This window comes from Leptonotus elevatus, chromosome 7 (assembly GCF_054856555.1).
Source record: "Leptonotus elevatus isolate MCC_2025b chromosome 7, RoL_Lele_1.0, whole genome shotgun sequence".
Taxonomy (NCBI): domain Eukaryota; kingdom Metazoa; phylum Chordata; class Actinopteri; order Syngnathiformes; family Syngnathidae; genus Leptonotus; species Leptonotus elevatus.
In genome coordinates this window covers 17,148,429-17,163,751 of record NC_141245.1, presented here as the reverse complement: position 1 = coordinate 17,163,751, position 15,323 = coordinate 17,148,429, and the positions used below count along the sequence as shown (strand labels likewise).

The window sequence follows — 15,323 nt, the reverse complement described above, 5'->3', positions numbered from 1 at the left end:
GGAATTCCAGGAAAGTCCAAGTACGCTCTATTTCAGCCAGGTAGATGTCGTTTTAGAGGGTGGGTGGTTGGATTGTATGAATTAATGGATTATGGATGTATGGAAAATGGGTGGATGGATTTTATGCTTGCCAATGATTCTTTTGTAACGGGGCCCTCTTGTGGTACTGTGTATGTTTGCAGGGCTAAACACCAAAAGCTGAAGACAGGAAATGACCTGAGTCCCGGGGACAAGAAACCAGAGATGGAAGCAGAACCCAGTATGTTTGCATCCTTATCTTTTGTACTATTTTAAAATCCTCCTCCTCATTAATTGTTACATCCTGCATTGCTGCTACAATGCTTTTTACTGCTCTTTCAAGCCCCTCCCTTGGTACTTAATTCACCCACCCAATCTCGCTCTCTACAGTTCCCAATGGCCCAGCTGAATTGGATTCTGAGCCAGCCAATCAAATGTCGTGGAAGGAGGGACGTCAGCTACTACGCAAGTAAGTCTAGTGTCATCAGACCATCTCATTTCATTCACTGATATCAGTCATCGGTGGTAACTTTCCATTGTTGTGAGGATTAGGGTTTAAACATGAATACCATAAAGAGGAGGGGTTTGGTTATGAGTTACAGTGGGTGCCAAATGGCAAAGGAAAAAGCATATAGTCGAAGTAACTGTGGTTCATTGCCTGCCTCACATCCCGCCCTCACCCCATTTACTGCCAGTTAAGCCTCGTAGCGTTCCTAAAGAAACAACATGCGATCGGGATAGTCAGCCTCCCCCACGCCGTGCTCTCGTCATTCACCAGACACATTCAAGAGTTTAGGAACGCTACGGAGGCTTAACTTGCTTTCTTTATAGACGTTTCACATTGCTCGGCAGAGAGCCAGCCGCCATTCGACGTCACTTCGTACTGAAAGCGTTGCGACGTAATAACAATGGCGCCGTACGTCCTAATAAGGTTTCTACAAAATGTATTAAACTGGAAATGATTTTTGAAAATTAATTTCATAGTTATGTTAGTAACAACCAAATAAATAATATAGAGCAAACTTGTCATGACAGTCGGGGTTCCACAACACAAATGGAATGTATTATCTTTTCCACAACGCAGGCTAAAACATTTTTTGCAAAAATTGTTTACTGGTAAATTCAATCAGATTTTCTTATATACATAAATCTAAATCCAAGAAAATAAAAGAAAAAAATACATCAACTCAAACATATTAAAAATCCTATAAAACATAAAATTAACCTATACATATGTTTGAAAAAAGGAGTAGGAAGAAGTATAGACTTTTTTAACTCCTACCCCTATATAACTTAATGAAATAGTCTCAAACAATAAGACTCCTTTTAAACCTAATTCAAAACACAGTCCTATACAATCGCATTGGAGTCACATAAAAATACAATAAAACAAATAATCCACAAAGTAATCCACGGACTCCACAGTGCCTTAATATTTAAAATTTTGTCTATGACATAAGCATGAATGATTTTATAGTTTAGTTTTTTCTTAAACCCCGATAAGGAAGTACATAGCTTCAGCTCATCATCAAGACGATTCCACAATTTCACACCCAAAACTGAGACGCATCAAGTATTTTACATGTTTGTTATATATACAATGTGCAAATTCTAATTAGATATGTCAAAATTAACCAACAACTATTTTGATAATAGAGCCATTGTTTAACTTAAGATTTTCCAAATCCTTCACAATGTAAATGTGGTTCCAACTGTTAATTTGGGTTAGACTGCCTGGTTCAGTTGTGACTTCAGATGACCAAAAAATTAGAATTTCCATCTTTAAATTAATTCACAATAAAAAGAAGAATTAAATGACTTACCATAGTGTCCCCTTCTGGACTTTCATACTGCGAACATATTTCAAAGCATGCCTGATTGCCTGTCAACACTTGCACAAATCTGAACTATTTGGATGTGAAAGATGACATCATAGACACAAAGGCAAAGGAAAATCATGTCATTATCACAACATGGAGCAGTAGGAGTAAACCTTTGCCCATACTGCAGCGAATGCATAATCCTTATGGTATACTATTTGACAGTAGGGAGTGTATGGCTATGATGTGCTGTGATGTATTAACTATTTGTTTCCTTGTCAACTTCTGACTTGAGTTGCTGATGGGTATCTGTTTCCTGTGAACACAGATATCTTGAGGAAGTGGGCTACTCGGACACCATACTAGACATGCGTTCCAAACGAGTGCGCTCCCTGCTTGGGCGAAGTAGCCCTGAGGCCAACGGGCCACCGCCACCCGAATCCTCCCCGGAGCCTGAGACGCGGGCAGGTGGAGAATCCTTGCTGGTCAGACAGATAGAAGAACAAATTAAGAGGTAAAAATAAAGAGGAAAATGCTTATGCTTACGCGCACAAGTAGTTTTCCGTTAAATCAATAGTACTCGTGTTTAGCTGCTGATCTTAGTGTGATGCAGTGCTAAAAAAAAAAACCTTAATAATAATCATTGTTAAAATAATACTTCTCTGTGAATGGCAATTCAAACCAACCAGAATCTGAATATTTGTATATCTTGTTTCGGCTGAGAAGAATCCGGTCAATGCGGAGAGGCTGACGGGTTTATCCGTTTGTAGGAATGCAGGCAAAGAAAGCTCTCAGGAACGTCTCGGTGGCTCGGTGCTCGACAAGATCCCCTTCCTGCACGGACGTGAGGATGATGATGAAGACGACAGTGATGAGGACGATGACTTCCAAGGCATGGCGACAGACTGCATCGATGGCCCTCGCAAGAATAAAAAGTCTCGAGTTAAGGTACAATTACGCTTATGATTCCGAAGTAACACCTAAAGTAAGCATAGTAAAGGGGAGTAGAGAGAAGGACATTGCAAGTGATAAACACTACATACAAATATCCAAGACGGACCAGGAAAAAATTATTAAATCCCACCATTTTTTCAGAAACTAAAAATAGGCAATCATGTTCTATACACTAAAATGAAAGACATTCTTTCATATAATATACATAATGGATATTTATAATTTTAGAATGTTGACAAGAAAAAATTTAACTCAGTGATTATTTGTAGTGTATTCAAGGAATATACAGGTGCATTTAATAATAAAAAAAAACTTCTTCAAATGATTCAGTGAGTTAAACTAAAAAAGAAAATATTCATCCAGATCAATTAAACACACACTTTTTAGAAGGCCAGTTCCGACCTAATTGATACTAAAGAATCATTTTGATTTTTGTCTTGTCTATGTAATTTCTTTAGGTGGTGAATAGGAAATCAAAATTAAGAAAAATAAACGAGTAAACATTAATTTTTTGCTGTATGCAAGGAATCTGTATTATATGAGTTTCTCTTTTTTAATCAAACTACTGAAACTACCTGCCCCACACCGGAGCAAAAATGTATTTAAGACTCCGCTTGACAGATAGCTCGTTGTATGCATGTTATTTTCGCTAAATGTTCTGCCTCACAAGGCCTTGAGGCAAATATCTAATATGTTTAAAAAATTTTACCTGATGAAGAAAAAAAGTGCACACTTCTTGAGCTATGTGAAGAGGGCAGAAATTCGGGTGGCCAATCAAAACACATCCTCTAGTCACATGATTACAAGATGGCGTTGTCCGGCAAAGCTGTCACTATTCAGAAAAACTAAATTGCTCAGTGTGTACCCAGATTATGCCTGCTGTTGCCATAAGAATTGGCCCGCTACTTTATTGCTAACATAAATGGAAAATTATATTGACATTCTAATATTTAGCATTGATAGTCGCAGTTTTAGAACTAGTGGAGCAAAACACGTAGACTGAATATGACGGGATTTACTACTCACAGGCATATATATTCTTCATCCGCTATGCAAAATGACAAATATTACAGCAATTTATTGAGCCACTTAGAATGGGGTAGATGTCATGGACTTCCGACTTCCGGGTTTCCAACATCAGCGCTGTTTACGGCCAATATTGTCCGCGTTCCAACACTTGCACTCCCACCCCTGCGCCCCCCCAATCGCGCACTCCCAATCATTGGCGGGAGCGCGCAGGGTGTCTCAGCTCTCTGAAATACTTCAGATAACTGAGACAGACACACTATACACTCGCACCCATCGACGGGAAGGTGCATCCGAGGCCGACATGTCGCAAACAGCAACCGGAAACAGCGCCGATGTGTGAAACCCGGAAGTCGGAAGTCCCGCCTCCTTTGTGGCATATACCCCATTGGAGTTGTAGAGGTTGTGCAGTACTATTCTTTGTTTGTGTCCACATGACCAGAGCCGTATTACACTGCCTCCTGGTGGCCAAAGGTGGAAAGGTTGCTACACTATTTATTGAATTGCAGCTTAAACCATATATCTGCACCAATTATTTATATATTTTTAACATAATGGCGTTTCCTTTCATGGTCATGAAATGAGTTAAACGTAACATATCTCAAGGAACCACTGTACCAACCATAATAACCAATTGGTAAACACCTGGAAATAGTCAAACTTCTTGTTTTTTATGTTTAAAACATCTGCTGATATTTTTATGAATTCTAATTGTTTTCCTTCAGATGGGTTCAGAGCCCATGACCACAGACTTGGACCCGGAGGATGAGGAGGATGAGGACGACTCAGAAGACGCTCTCAGTGAATTTGACTTTCTGGGCTCCGGGGAGGATGGGGAGGGGGCGGGAGAGGCCAGGATCTCTGGGGACGGCCGGGAGTTAGGTACGCAGCTACCATAGCAACCTTCACTTCCAACCTCCCTGCCACCGTTATATCTGTCTTTCCTGATACCCCCTCCCCCACTTCCCCACATGCTCACCTTTTTTATGAGTTACTTCATTGTCTCAGCATCTCTTGTCAATAAAACCAGCCTCTTTTCCCAACTGCCTGTCTCTTTGTCTCTGTCTGTGACTCTTAGCACTGTGTCGCTGTCGTCTGTCTCTAGTCTCGCTCTCTCTCTCCCTTTTCTCTCTCCTGGGGTCATTTCATCATGAGTATCATGATGTGCGAGTATCATGCATGCAGCCTTTACATGTCCACGTTTCCTCCAACATATACATCTAGTTGAAAGTATGGTGTCTTTATCTTTTTGTCTGCATTTGGCCTTCAAAATCATCCTCCATCTCTCCGCGTGACTGGATGTGTTGTGTGTCTTTCCTGTCGCCGGGTTCAGAGAACCGCAGGAACAAGTTACAAGGCATGATGTCGGACTTCCCCGCAAAACCTGCCGCGCCCCCCTCTGTATCAGGACAAGCTCGCTCTGGCGAAGGTAAGACTTTCCCTTAGAAAAGAAGAGTAGACTTCTTAGTCTTCCACTAAGCTAGCAGGAGAGTAACAGGATGAAGGGCTAGACAAGAATCACTTTCCATATTTGTTTGTTTCTATTTGACTGTTTCTGGAACTGTCGTGTTGGCGGGACCAACACACACGCACATACACATACTCCAACCCTGCAGGTGGCGCCTTGGGTTTCTCCTCGGATGTCTTCATCATGGATGCAGTCGGAGGCGGAGACATGAACTTGGGTGAACTGGCTGATCTCACCGTCGCCAATGACAACGATCTCTCCATGGATGTAATTAACACATTTGCTCCCGTCGTCATACCGGATGCGGTTCAAACCCTCACAATCGCTGAGCCGTTCCCACTTTGATGATGTAACTGTGTGCGTGTGTTCCAGATGCAGGATAACAGAGAAGAGTTTAAGAAGACGTGGAACCCCCGTTTCACGCTACGCAGCCACTTTGACGCCATCCGCGCGTTGACGTTTCATCCCAGCCAAGCGGTGCTGCTCACAGCCTCGGAGGATGGAACACTAAAACTATGGAACCTCAATAAGGCCATGCATTCCAAAAAGTAGGAACCTTCTTAAAAATCAAATACACTGGTGTCTTGAGTTGCGAGTGACCTGACTTATAGGTTGTTGTTTTTTAAGATATAAGTCGTCGTTTGGCCCAATTCTTCCACACAAAAAAGAGCCTTCAAACTATTTATTGCCAGTCCCAGTTGAGGTTTACTGTTGAACTAAACTTAAAACCAAGAATTACACAGTGTTTTAAACAACCACATAGCTTCAGCTTTGGTATCTTAATGCTAACAAACAATGCAAAATGCCACAGACGAGCTAACAACTTGCATCTGTGTTGCGGTGTTATGACTGTTTAGGCAACAGATATGTGAGCACAAATGTTAGAGCACAGCTATGAGGATAATATTGTCACCTAACTAATGTTTTTTTTTTTTTAGAGAACACAAAAAAACGGAACCAAATACGTATTTATGTTCATTAATAATTTCATTACAGTGGTAGAATTCACTGAAGCAACCCCCTTCGCTCCTGGCTGTTTTACTGGATTTTGGCTGATTTTGCAAGGCCCACAGAATATTGTGTTTTATTTCTATAAAAACATACCAAAAGAAAGATTAAAGTATCTTCTTTCATCAGGAAATAAAGTATATTTGTATCCGTTTCAGTTGTGCAGCAATTAGCATTAGAATATAGCTAAGTTTCATCATTATTCACAAACCAGGGGAAAAAAGCTTGTTGCAACATGGCCCTGGTTGATCTCGTATACTTTGCTGCCACCTACTGGCCGTTTTTTGTAATAACTACCATTGCTTTAAGCGACCTCTTCAGGTCAGAGGATGCATCAAAGCCTTCTGTATGCTCTAGCACATAGGTGTCAAACTCCGGTCCTCGAGGGCCATAGTCCTGCAGGTTTTGGAGGTTTCCCTCTTCCAACACTAGCTGATTCCAATCAGCAGGATCGTTATCAGGCTTATGCAGACACATATCATATATCAGCTGTGTTGGAGAACGGAAACATCCAAAACCTGCAGGACAGGAGTTTGACACCTATGCTCTAGCATAAAAAAACGTATAAATATGTTTTGCGGACCATGGCAATATTTAAAATAGACCGTTTTTGAGAGCAAATTAGTTAACAAAGGATGAAGATTATTTTAGTAGCTCATTATGTAGAGATGTTCAAGGCAAAAAAAAGAGGGTTAAAATATGACTTAGGCTATTGTTTTAAGAAGGTGACAATATAAATACTCGACTAATGGGGCATCTTAATGAACAGCATGCGCCGTTAAACAATGTTTTCCTCCACAGAAACGCTGCTTTAGATGTTGAGCCCATCTACACGTTTAGAGCGCACAGGTGAGTCCAAACATGCCCAAGCACCCACATACATTGATCAGTAATCATGTGGAACTGATTGTTTATGCCTCTTGAAATAATTACGAGACGTATTGTGCATTTTTTTTTCACAAATTAGAATCGTCCCCAGATAATCTCAAGAATGTATGTAACATTTTGCACTTTGTCCAGTGGTGCTGTTTTGTCACTGACCATGGGAGAAGACGGAGAATCCTGCTACAGCGGAGGCCTGGATGGAAGCGTACGGTGTTGGAAAATGCCAGACCTCAATGTGGATCCTTACGACAACTACGGTCAGTGAGTCCGCTGCGCTATTCGGTTGCCATTTCAAATGAGCTGTTATGATGCAAACGGCATTTTCTGTCACCTCAATTAGATCCTGGCATCGAGAGCAGCGTGCTGGCAGGCCACGAGGACAGCGTGTGGGGTCTCACATACTCCGAGGTCCATCATCGACTGGCCTCGTGCTCGGCGGACGGCACCATTCGCATCTGGGACCCGCGGAACTCTGCCCCCTGCCTGTCTGTCATCAATAAAGAGAGAGGTAGCTGCATGCGTGTAACTGGACGTTCTCTATTATTTACACATTTAACATGCGACGACCCCCCCCCCCCCCCTCCCAAATCTCAACAGAACACGGGACGCCCACCTCGGTGGCCTTCGTGGCTACTGACCCCAACCAGGTGGTGGTGTCATTTGACGCGGGCGAAACTCTGCTCTATGATCTCAATACGGAGCAGAGCATCACAGCGCTAGAGACGCAGACCAAGGATGGTACGTCCGAGACACCTGCCCCACTTAATGAACTGCATCAAGATGTCATGCATATGGAGAAATTATTATTTATTGTCCTTTGCAGGAAGTGAACTTATTAACCGTGTGGTCAGTCACCCATCCGAGCCCCTCTCCATCACTGCACACGAGAACCGCACCATACGCTTCTTAGACAACAAGACCGGTACCCACAGTTCTATATTTAATGGTCATGTTTTTTTTGTGGACCAGCATGTAAATATTCTTTCTATTTTTTATTTTTTTTATTTTTTGATAGGTAAAGTGGTCCATTCCATGGTGGCCCACTTGGATGCAGTTACATGTCTCACTACAGATCCAAAAGGCACTTACCTCATCTCTGGCAGTGAGTAGCAACCAAATCCCTAAATTTTCTATTTCAAGAACAAGCGGTCATTGACATTGAAGAAATTGATCTTATTAATCAGTATTTTTAGTACTTGTAAAATTTATGGTGTGATTAATTAGTCAAACATTCACTATTACTCAGACAAAATAATTGCATTTACACTAAACCTAATAAAATTCACGACAAAATTTGCATGCACACTTTGATATATTACCAATAATAAAAATATTCACACTATTACACTAGAACAAAAAATTTACATATACACTCTTTTTCACAAGCAAGAAAAATCCACACATTCAATTATTCTCAACCACCAAAATGTTTTTTTTTCTACAAAAATATATTGGCACTGTTGTTCAACAAAAAATTCTGTTCTGGCAGGCACAAAGATAATATGGAAAAACAACAATGAAACCAAAACAAGGACTGTGCTTTCACTCAATTTCCAACAGAATATTCAAAAAATGTGCATTCACATTATTATCCTCGAATGAAAAATTAGCTTTCGGCAAGGCTTATAGCACGTATTATACACAAGGCGACTCAAATGTGTTTTTACCCAGTAAAGACCTTTTCACACTGCACTTAGTAATGTGCAGTGTACCATCAAGTAATCCATTCAATGTGTAGGCGCTATGGGATGCTCTGATGAAACGCCGTGTCACATCAGAGTACAACACGCAAGGTGGGCAGCCATGTCCTAATGTTCAATTTGATAGCGTTGTCGCTGTAATGTTTGAAGACGCGTCCGATGGTAGAGGGGCTGGCACACTGATTTTAGAGTGCTAACAGCAATAGGCTAACCAGCGGAAAAGCTTCCTTGTTACTTCCTGGTTGGCTGCTTTGCATGCGCTTTCAAATATGGGCAATCTCTGTTGTAGCAAACTCAAATTAAACCAAGTGCAGTGTGAAAAAGCTTGTATTCTCTACCAAAAGATGTTGAATTCACATGCATTTTAATTTTGTTTTCATGTTGTTAATTTCTAACCCCCAAACATAATTTGCTCGTTAACACAAATTTTTCCACACCATAAATATGCATTAGTATTAAAGTTATTGTTTATTTTGATGGTGCATAAAATCACAATTTCTCAATGGATTCTAACGTCAAATAGAAAATCTGTCTTTTTTAAAAATGTATTCTTGTATTTTCTCATCCTAAATTAATATTAAATCCAGTGTTAGATAATGCACGGAAAAGTAGTAAATACATGCATTTCCACTCCAGTCAGCCACACGAAAAAACAAAACAAAAAACATTACAGTTATCTTTTGCACTGCTCAAGCAAATCTCCGAAAAATGTGAGTTCTCCCTATTCCTTTTTTAAATTTTTGTATTTATTTATTTATTTTTATTATTCCTTATTGATAAATCTGATTCCCTGTCCTGCAGGCCACGACTGCTCCGTGCGCCTGTGGATGCTCGACAACAGGACGTGCGTGCAGGAGATCACAGCCCACAGGAAGAAGCACGACGAGGCCATTCACGACGTGGCCTTCCACAGCTCGCAGCCCTTCATCGCCAGCGCCGGCGCCGACGCACTCGCCAAGATCTTTGTCTGATAGTACCGCAGTTCCATCTGGTGAGGCGGGAGTGGCGGGTGCGAGATTTATAACAAATCATGAAATTTACTGCCAAGTATGTGGGGCATTATTACTGCTGAAAATAGCTTCATTTTAAAAACCAGTCAATAAGTTACTTTCTATGTAGTGATGCAATATAGCAGAGGTACCAACTAGTACAAAAAAAACTGCACTGGTACTTCTTTCTCCTAGCACTACCACCATAATTATGCTGTTAATCTGTTCAAGCCCTTTTGTGTTTTTTGATATGCGCCTCTTGGTCACTGGGGGCAGTATAATAGTCATTCATAGGGCTGAACAATTTAGAAAAATAATTATAGTAATTACATTTTTTTCCTTCTCAATATTGCGATTGTGATTTAAGATGTGATTTTTTCGATGTCCTCTTCCCATGTATTTTTTAACAAACACAAGCAATAAATGCATCTGTATTTAAGCATTTTTTGCGGAATTTGCGGATTATGGTAAGCAGTTCAGAAAATGTATGAATGGATTGTTTTGTTTATCTTTCCACTTAAAATTAACTGATTCACGCTCAGCCATTTTCACTGAAGCAATCTCCTTCACTCCCGGCTGTTTTACTGGATGTTTACTGATTCTGCAAGGCCCACAGAATATTGTGTTCTATTGCTAAAACATGGAACCTACCAAACGAAAGATTAGAGTCTCTTCTTTCATCAGGAAAAAAAAGTATATTTCTATCTGTTTCCGTTTTGCCTCAATTAGCATTAAAATATAGCTAAGTTTCATCATTATTCACAAATTTATTTAGAATTGTGAGTAAAGAGCTTTCAACATGGCCCTGGTTGATCTCTTTTGCTCTGCTGCCACCTGCTGGCGGTTTGTGTAATAACTACCATTTATTCAACCGTTCTTTGCAGTTGAGAAGCTACATCAAAGCCTTCTGTATACTCTAGCATATACATTTTTTTTAACCATATAAATACGTCTTTGGGACACCACATTTAAAATAGAACGTATTTATGGTTTTTGGTTGCAAATGAGTTAAAAAGTTTAAAGTTAAAAACATTTTAAAAGTTTTTTTTTTCTAAGTAAAAAAACAATTAACTGTACTTAAGCAGTGATTCTTCTGTGTACCAGGAGAGGGAGCCCACTTACCACTTGTGGCACGCGTATCACATTTGAGAGTCACTTCAGTGGGCACCAACATGAATACAATATGACTGTTTGTCTTTCTTTTTTTTCTTTCAGACTCTTGACTGTGCCGAAAGAGACTACGGTGGACACAATTTGCTCTTGACACACACACACTCACACTCACACGCGTGCACACACACTGTCCTGCATCCCACTGGCTGGGTTATTGTCACAGGACGTCACCTCCCCTCACTTCCTCACTGTTTTATGCCTCAGTGACTTCTTGTTATACAAAACACACTGCTTTGTTTTTTACCTCTAGAAGCTCCTACCTGCAGCTTCAAATAAGATCACACCTTTTCTACACTACAGTGCGCTTTTCCGTTTTTTCTTTTCTTTTTTAATTCCGAGTCTACCGATTGGTTATATCAAGGTGGCATGTGCACTTGTGCTCTATGACTTAACTGCTCGTGTTTTAAGGAGAACCACCAAGTAGACTCCTGCATGCCGCATACATGCAAAAGTGTAAACTCGTGTGGCTGACCAGTGGATGTTGGTGTGTTAGCCAATCTTGGAATCTGTGTGTGTGCATGTGTCACATTCCAAAGACTCAATGAGGAGTGTGTGTGCGTTTTTTTTTTTAATTCAAGGTCCGAGAATGTTCAACATGCCAGTGTTTCAACTCAATAGCTTTAATTTAAACTTGGCCGAGACCCACTTTCACTGTATAGGTGTTGTATGGAATGTTTATCTCCGTGAATTTCTCTTCATTTAAAGTGGAACTAAACCCAAGATGTCAAAAATTTCTGTTGTATTTTAAATACCATATCTTGATCTTCTATATCAGGTGCTGTTTAATAAAGTAATTACTCTAAAAAATAAAAAAAAATGCTTTGAAACAACACATGCCCTTGTGTAATGGCTTATGGGGACTGACAGTTTTAGGTCTTTTCATTCTTGTAAATTTGCAAGAATGTTAGGTGTATTTGCCAGTTCCGGTTTATTATGCAGCTTTATTTAATAAAAGAAACCTATAGAGGTAGTAAGTACTCAGTAACGACAAGCTAAATATAGTCGTCGTCAGATGGAATCCTTGCATCTTAAAAGTCTTAAGTTTTCAGGAAGTAAAAAACAAAACAAAAACAAAGCACCATCTTGATTGAGTAACTAAACTGCATCATTCAAGTTGATAATATAACTTATATTGTAATTTATGTGCACTAGCACCACCTCAAAATCATGTTGAATCGCCAAAACAATTTGCTTTTACAAAAAATCACTAATTTCTTACTCTGTTATTGATTAAACGGGTAGAATACGGCAGCCACTCCCCAACTGGTGTCCAGTACCGTAAGTGTAAAAAAAGTAAATGACTGTGACTACGTCATCTTCACCAAACTCTATTTCAAAGGTCTTAGAGCCATCACTGATTGATAGTAGAAGGAAATGGCTGATACAGTTCCTTTACAGAAGTCTTATTTAACCGACTTTCTCTCATAGAAAAAAAAAAATCTCTAGATCTTAAGGCGACAGTTACGGTGGCGTTCGGAGCGTTATATTTGTTTTCAACAAACTGTTTTCAAAATTAATTTCAAGACTTCAAACTCGAGAGCCCTGGTCGTTGGTACCGCTGATCACACATGGTGTCACTTCATGTCTATGAGTGATAAGGATTTTGCCCAAAGTCGTCTCCATTGATTCATAATTCTGTTTAATTCTTACACCATGAATGCATTGTTGATTACAATATCATTTTTTTTGACTAGTGCTGGCACATGCAATGTATTCCTGCTCGAAGTGTTTGGGTTTAGTTCCCCTTTAATGGCCAATGATGCTCTTGTAAATCAGTAGTGTGAAAACAGTTCACGTTTGGAGAGTGCAGTGTGAGGCCGGACTGTGCGTTCCCAGCAAATTGTGTTATTTGCTGCTTTTTACTGTACAGAGGAGCGTGTGTGCATTAGTGAAATCAAGGTGCTATGAAAGCCTGCGTTAGTTCAGGGATATCTTTTTTCCCCGCGTGAGAGAGTGAGACTTGCAGTGTTGATGTCACTGTTGAATCATTTCATTGACTTGCCAATCATTTCACAATGTTGACATTTCTAAATTTCTCATCTGTGGGCTGTGTGTGTAAGAGAGATCCTCAGCTTCCTCACATTTTTTTCCCCCTCCATAAATGTCAGTCACCATCCTGCATTCAGACTTTAAAAATAATGAAATAAAATTAGTAGGACATCATCCCGAGGTTCCCGCCCGTTGTATGGTGTGCACGAGTTGCACTGTAGCACATTACCACCCCCCCACCCCCCCCCCCCCCCCCCCACCCCTCCCTTGGATGCTCTCGGTGGTAGCATGACGCGTGCAGGGGCGTTCCCAGAAAAAAAATGGCTCCATGGGGCAATAAAATGTTTATTTTAAATCATAAGTCACTTTTTGTCACGACACATAGGAAGAAACGTTATGAACGGATGCGCTGTGTAAGAACTTCAGTTTATCTTAGTAACGTTCAATCAGAGCACTAAATTATTGCCCAACCGCTCTGTTCTGCTATTTGACGGGAAAGCCCAACCAGTCATGGAGAACAGTTTTCTATTGGGTTATATTTATGATTAAAAAAAGCAACTTTTAGTTTATTAGCTTGTAGCGATGGGCATTTTTGCAAAAGTTGTTTAATTATGAAGACATTGAATAATCCGTTGTGTTTAAATATTTTCAATGGGATGGGCAAATCTGAATGTTTTTAACTCTTCATAGTTTCAAGTTGAATAATGTTGCCATATTGTAACTGGTGGATGAAAACCTTTGTCCAAATTTGGTCAATTTCATATTTTTTCACAAAGCCAAAACTTTTGGTCAGTCCCCACGTGGGTATGTTATTATTATTATTATTTTTTTTTACAAATTACTGACCAATCTAAACTGTTTAAAATGGCTTGCCTCTCTTTGAAGATGCGACACATTAATGGCTCAACAAATACGCATTTTTTTTCTTCCTAAGAAGTAAAGGTTTTGGAGATAAGGAGGATTTTGCCCTACACCACAACTATGATGCAGACTAAGTTGTAATAAAAGTTGTCCGACTTGCAACTCTTAAGATAACGGTATTGTTTAAGGTAATTTAAATTTTTGTAATCATCAGGGGGGGACTGCAGCATTTAGTTTTACTCAAACAGGGTTGCAGGCGTGTGTGTGGGGGGGGGGGGGGCGAAGACATGCGAGTGCATTAATTGTCGGTCCTCTGAAAATGGCAGATCTCTATATGAAGCGCTTTTACGTTTTTGAATGGCCTCTACCTTTTCCACTATTTCCAAACCTAAAAATATTTTCAGATATTGGAAAACAGTTGATCAGTCCCAATCATAACAGTAGTGGCCTGTTGTAGCAAAGACGATGATCAAGATAATGACTTTACTACACTTTTTCATCGTAATACTAGTTATTACATCATTAATAGTAACCAGAGTTAAATGACTAGTTTATGCAATGTTTTAAACTCGCATAAAAGCAATGCAAACTAATGGCTTGTCATACGCATTAGTATTTTCAATAGTTTGTGCAGGTCCTTGTGAAATGTATATATTTTTTTACAAGCCTGTTGAGTTAACATAACTTTAATCTGGACTAACATGCCAACCCACAACAATTAGCTTGTGAGTTTGGCAAAAGGTTGCCGTGCAATTTGTTAATTTGTAAATCAGCATCCCAAATGAAGACAAAAAAAAACAAAAAAAAAAAGATTGTTTGCTAAAGGCTGAAACGAGCTCCCTGTGAGTGCAGACGAGTCCGTGAGACGCGTGGCAAGGTGTACACAACACATGTTGTAGATGCGGACAATGCCATTCTCTGTGCTGTAAAAGTCTAACATCTCTTGTTTTCTTGCATCTCTCTTGATCCTCAATGCAACTTGAGGTGTAAGAAATCCTTAGTATCATAAGTGAATCATTCTCCTTTACTAGGCATAGGACTTGCTTGTGATTGATGATAACATTATACAACTTGTAAAAAAAATATTTAAAAAATGACCTAATGGAAAAAAAGGATGGGGCGTTTGTGGGAGGGGGGGTCAAGAAAGTGCCCAAAAAATGTGTTACCAGTCAGAGGCCAAGGTAAAGGACTCATTGTTTTTATTTTATTTTTTTAATTAGCAATTTATCACTGTGTGATACTTTGTACATCATATTAAGCTGTATTCAAACTATTTCCTCTAACTACAAGGGATAAGAGACCTGCTTTTATTAATTTTGTTTTATTATATATTTTTGAACTGCATTTTAGCTTTTTTTTTCCTTTTTTTTTATTGGTCGCTTGTTGTATGTCATTAAGATAAAAGGATTAAAAAAATGATTTTGTACAGTAA

General features: G+C 39.7%; 2 protein-coding genes across 7 annotated transcripts in view; one reads left to right on the top strand and one right to left on the bottom strand.

Moving 5' to 3' along the window:
* fkrp (fukutin related protein) overlaps positions 1-2,004 on the bottom strand; it is a 17,819-nt gene extending 15,815 nt beyond the window's left edge. For all 6 annotated transcript variants that reach the window (XR_015095601.1, XM_086081043.1, XM_086081048.1 and 3 more), the window contains exon 1: positions 1,842-2,004. The gene's annotated coding sequence lies outside the window, so the exon portion shown is untranslated. The remainder of the gene's footprint in view (positions 1-1,841) is intronic.
* The window catches only part of strn4 (striatin, calmodulin binding protein 4), a 25,169-nt gene extending 9,846 nt beyond the window's left edge, over positions 1-15,323 (top strand). Inside the window, exons 3-18 of the mRNA XM_086081042.1 lie at positions 183-259; positions 409-487; positions 2,167-2,352; positions 2,609-2,786; positions 4,544-4,700; positions 5,152-5,247; positions 5,435-5,553; positions 5,659-5,834; positions 7,096-7,143; positions 7,315-7,436; positions 7,520-7,687; positions 7,777-7,917; positions 8,003-8,101; positions 8,195-8,281; positions 9,681-9,870; positions 11,084-15,323. Of these exons, the coding sequence (XP_085937168.1) occupies positions 183-259; positions 409-487; positions 2,167-2,352; positions 2,609-2,786; positions 4,544-4,700; positions 5,152-5,247; positions 5,435-5,553; positions 5,659-5,834; positions 7,096-7,143; positions 7,315-7,436; positions 7,520-7,687; positions 7,777-7,917; positions 8,003-8,101; positions 8,195-8,281; positions 9,681-9,850 (1,903 nt within the window). The 3' untranslated portion in view covers positions 9,851-9,870; positions 11,084-15,323. The remainder of the gene's footprint in view (positions 1-182; positions 260-408; positions 488-2,166; positions 2,353-2,608; positions 2,787-4,543; positions 4,701-5,151; positions 5,248-5,434; positions 5,554-5,658; positions 5,835-7,095; positions 7,144-7,314; positions 7,437-7,519; positions 7,688-7,776; positions 7,918-8,002; positions 8,102-8,194; positions 8,282-9,680; positions 9,871-11,083) is intronic.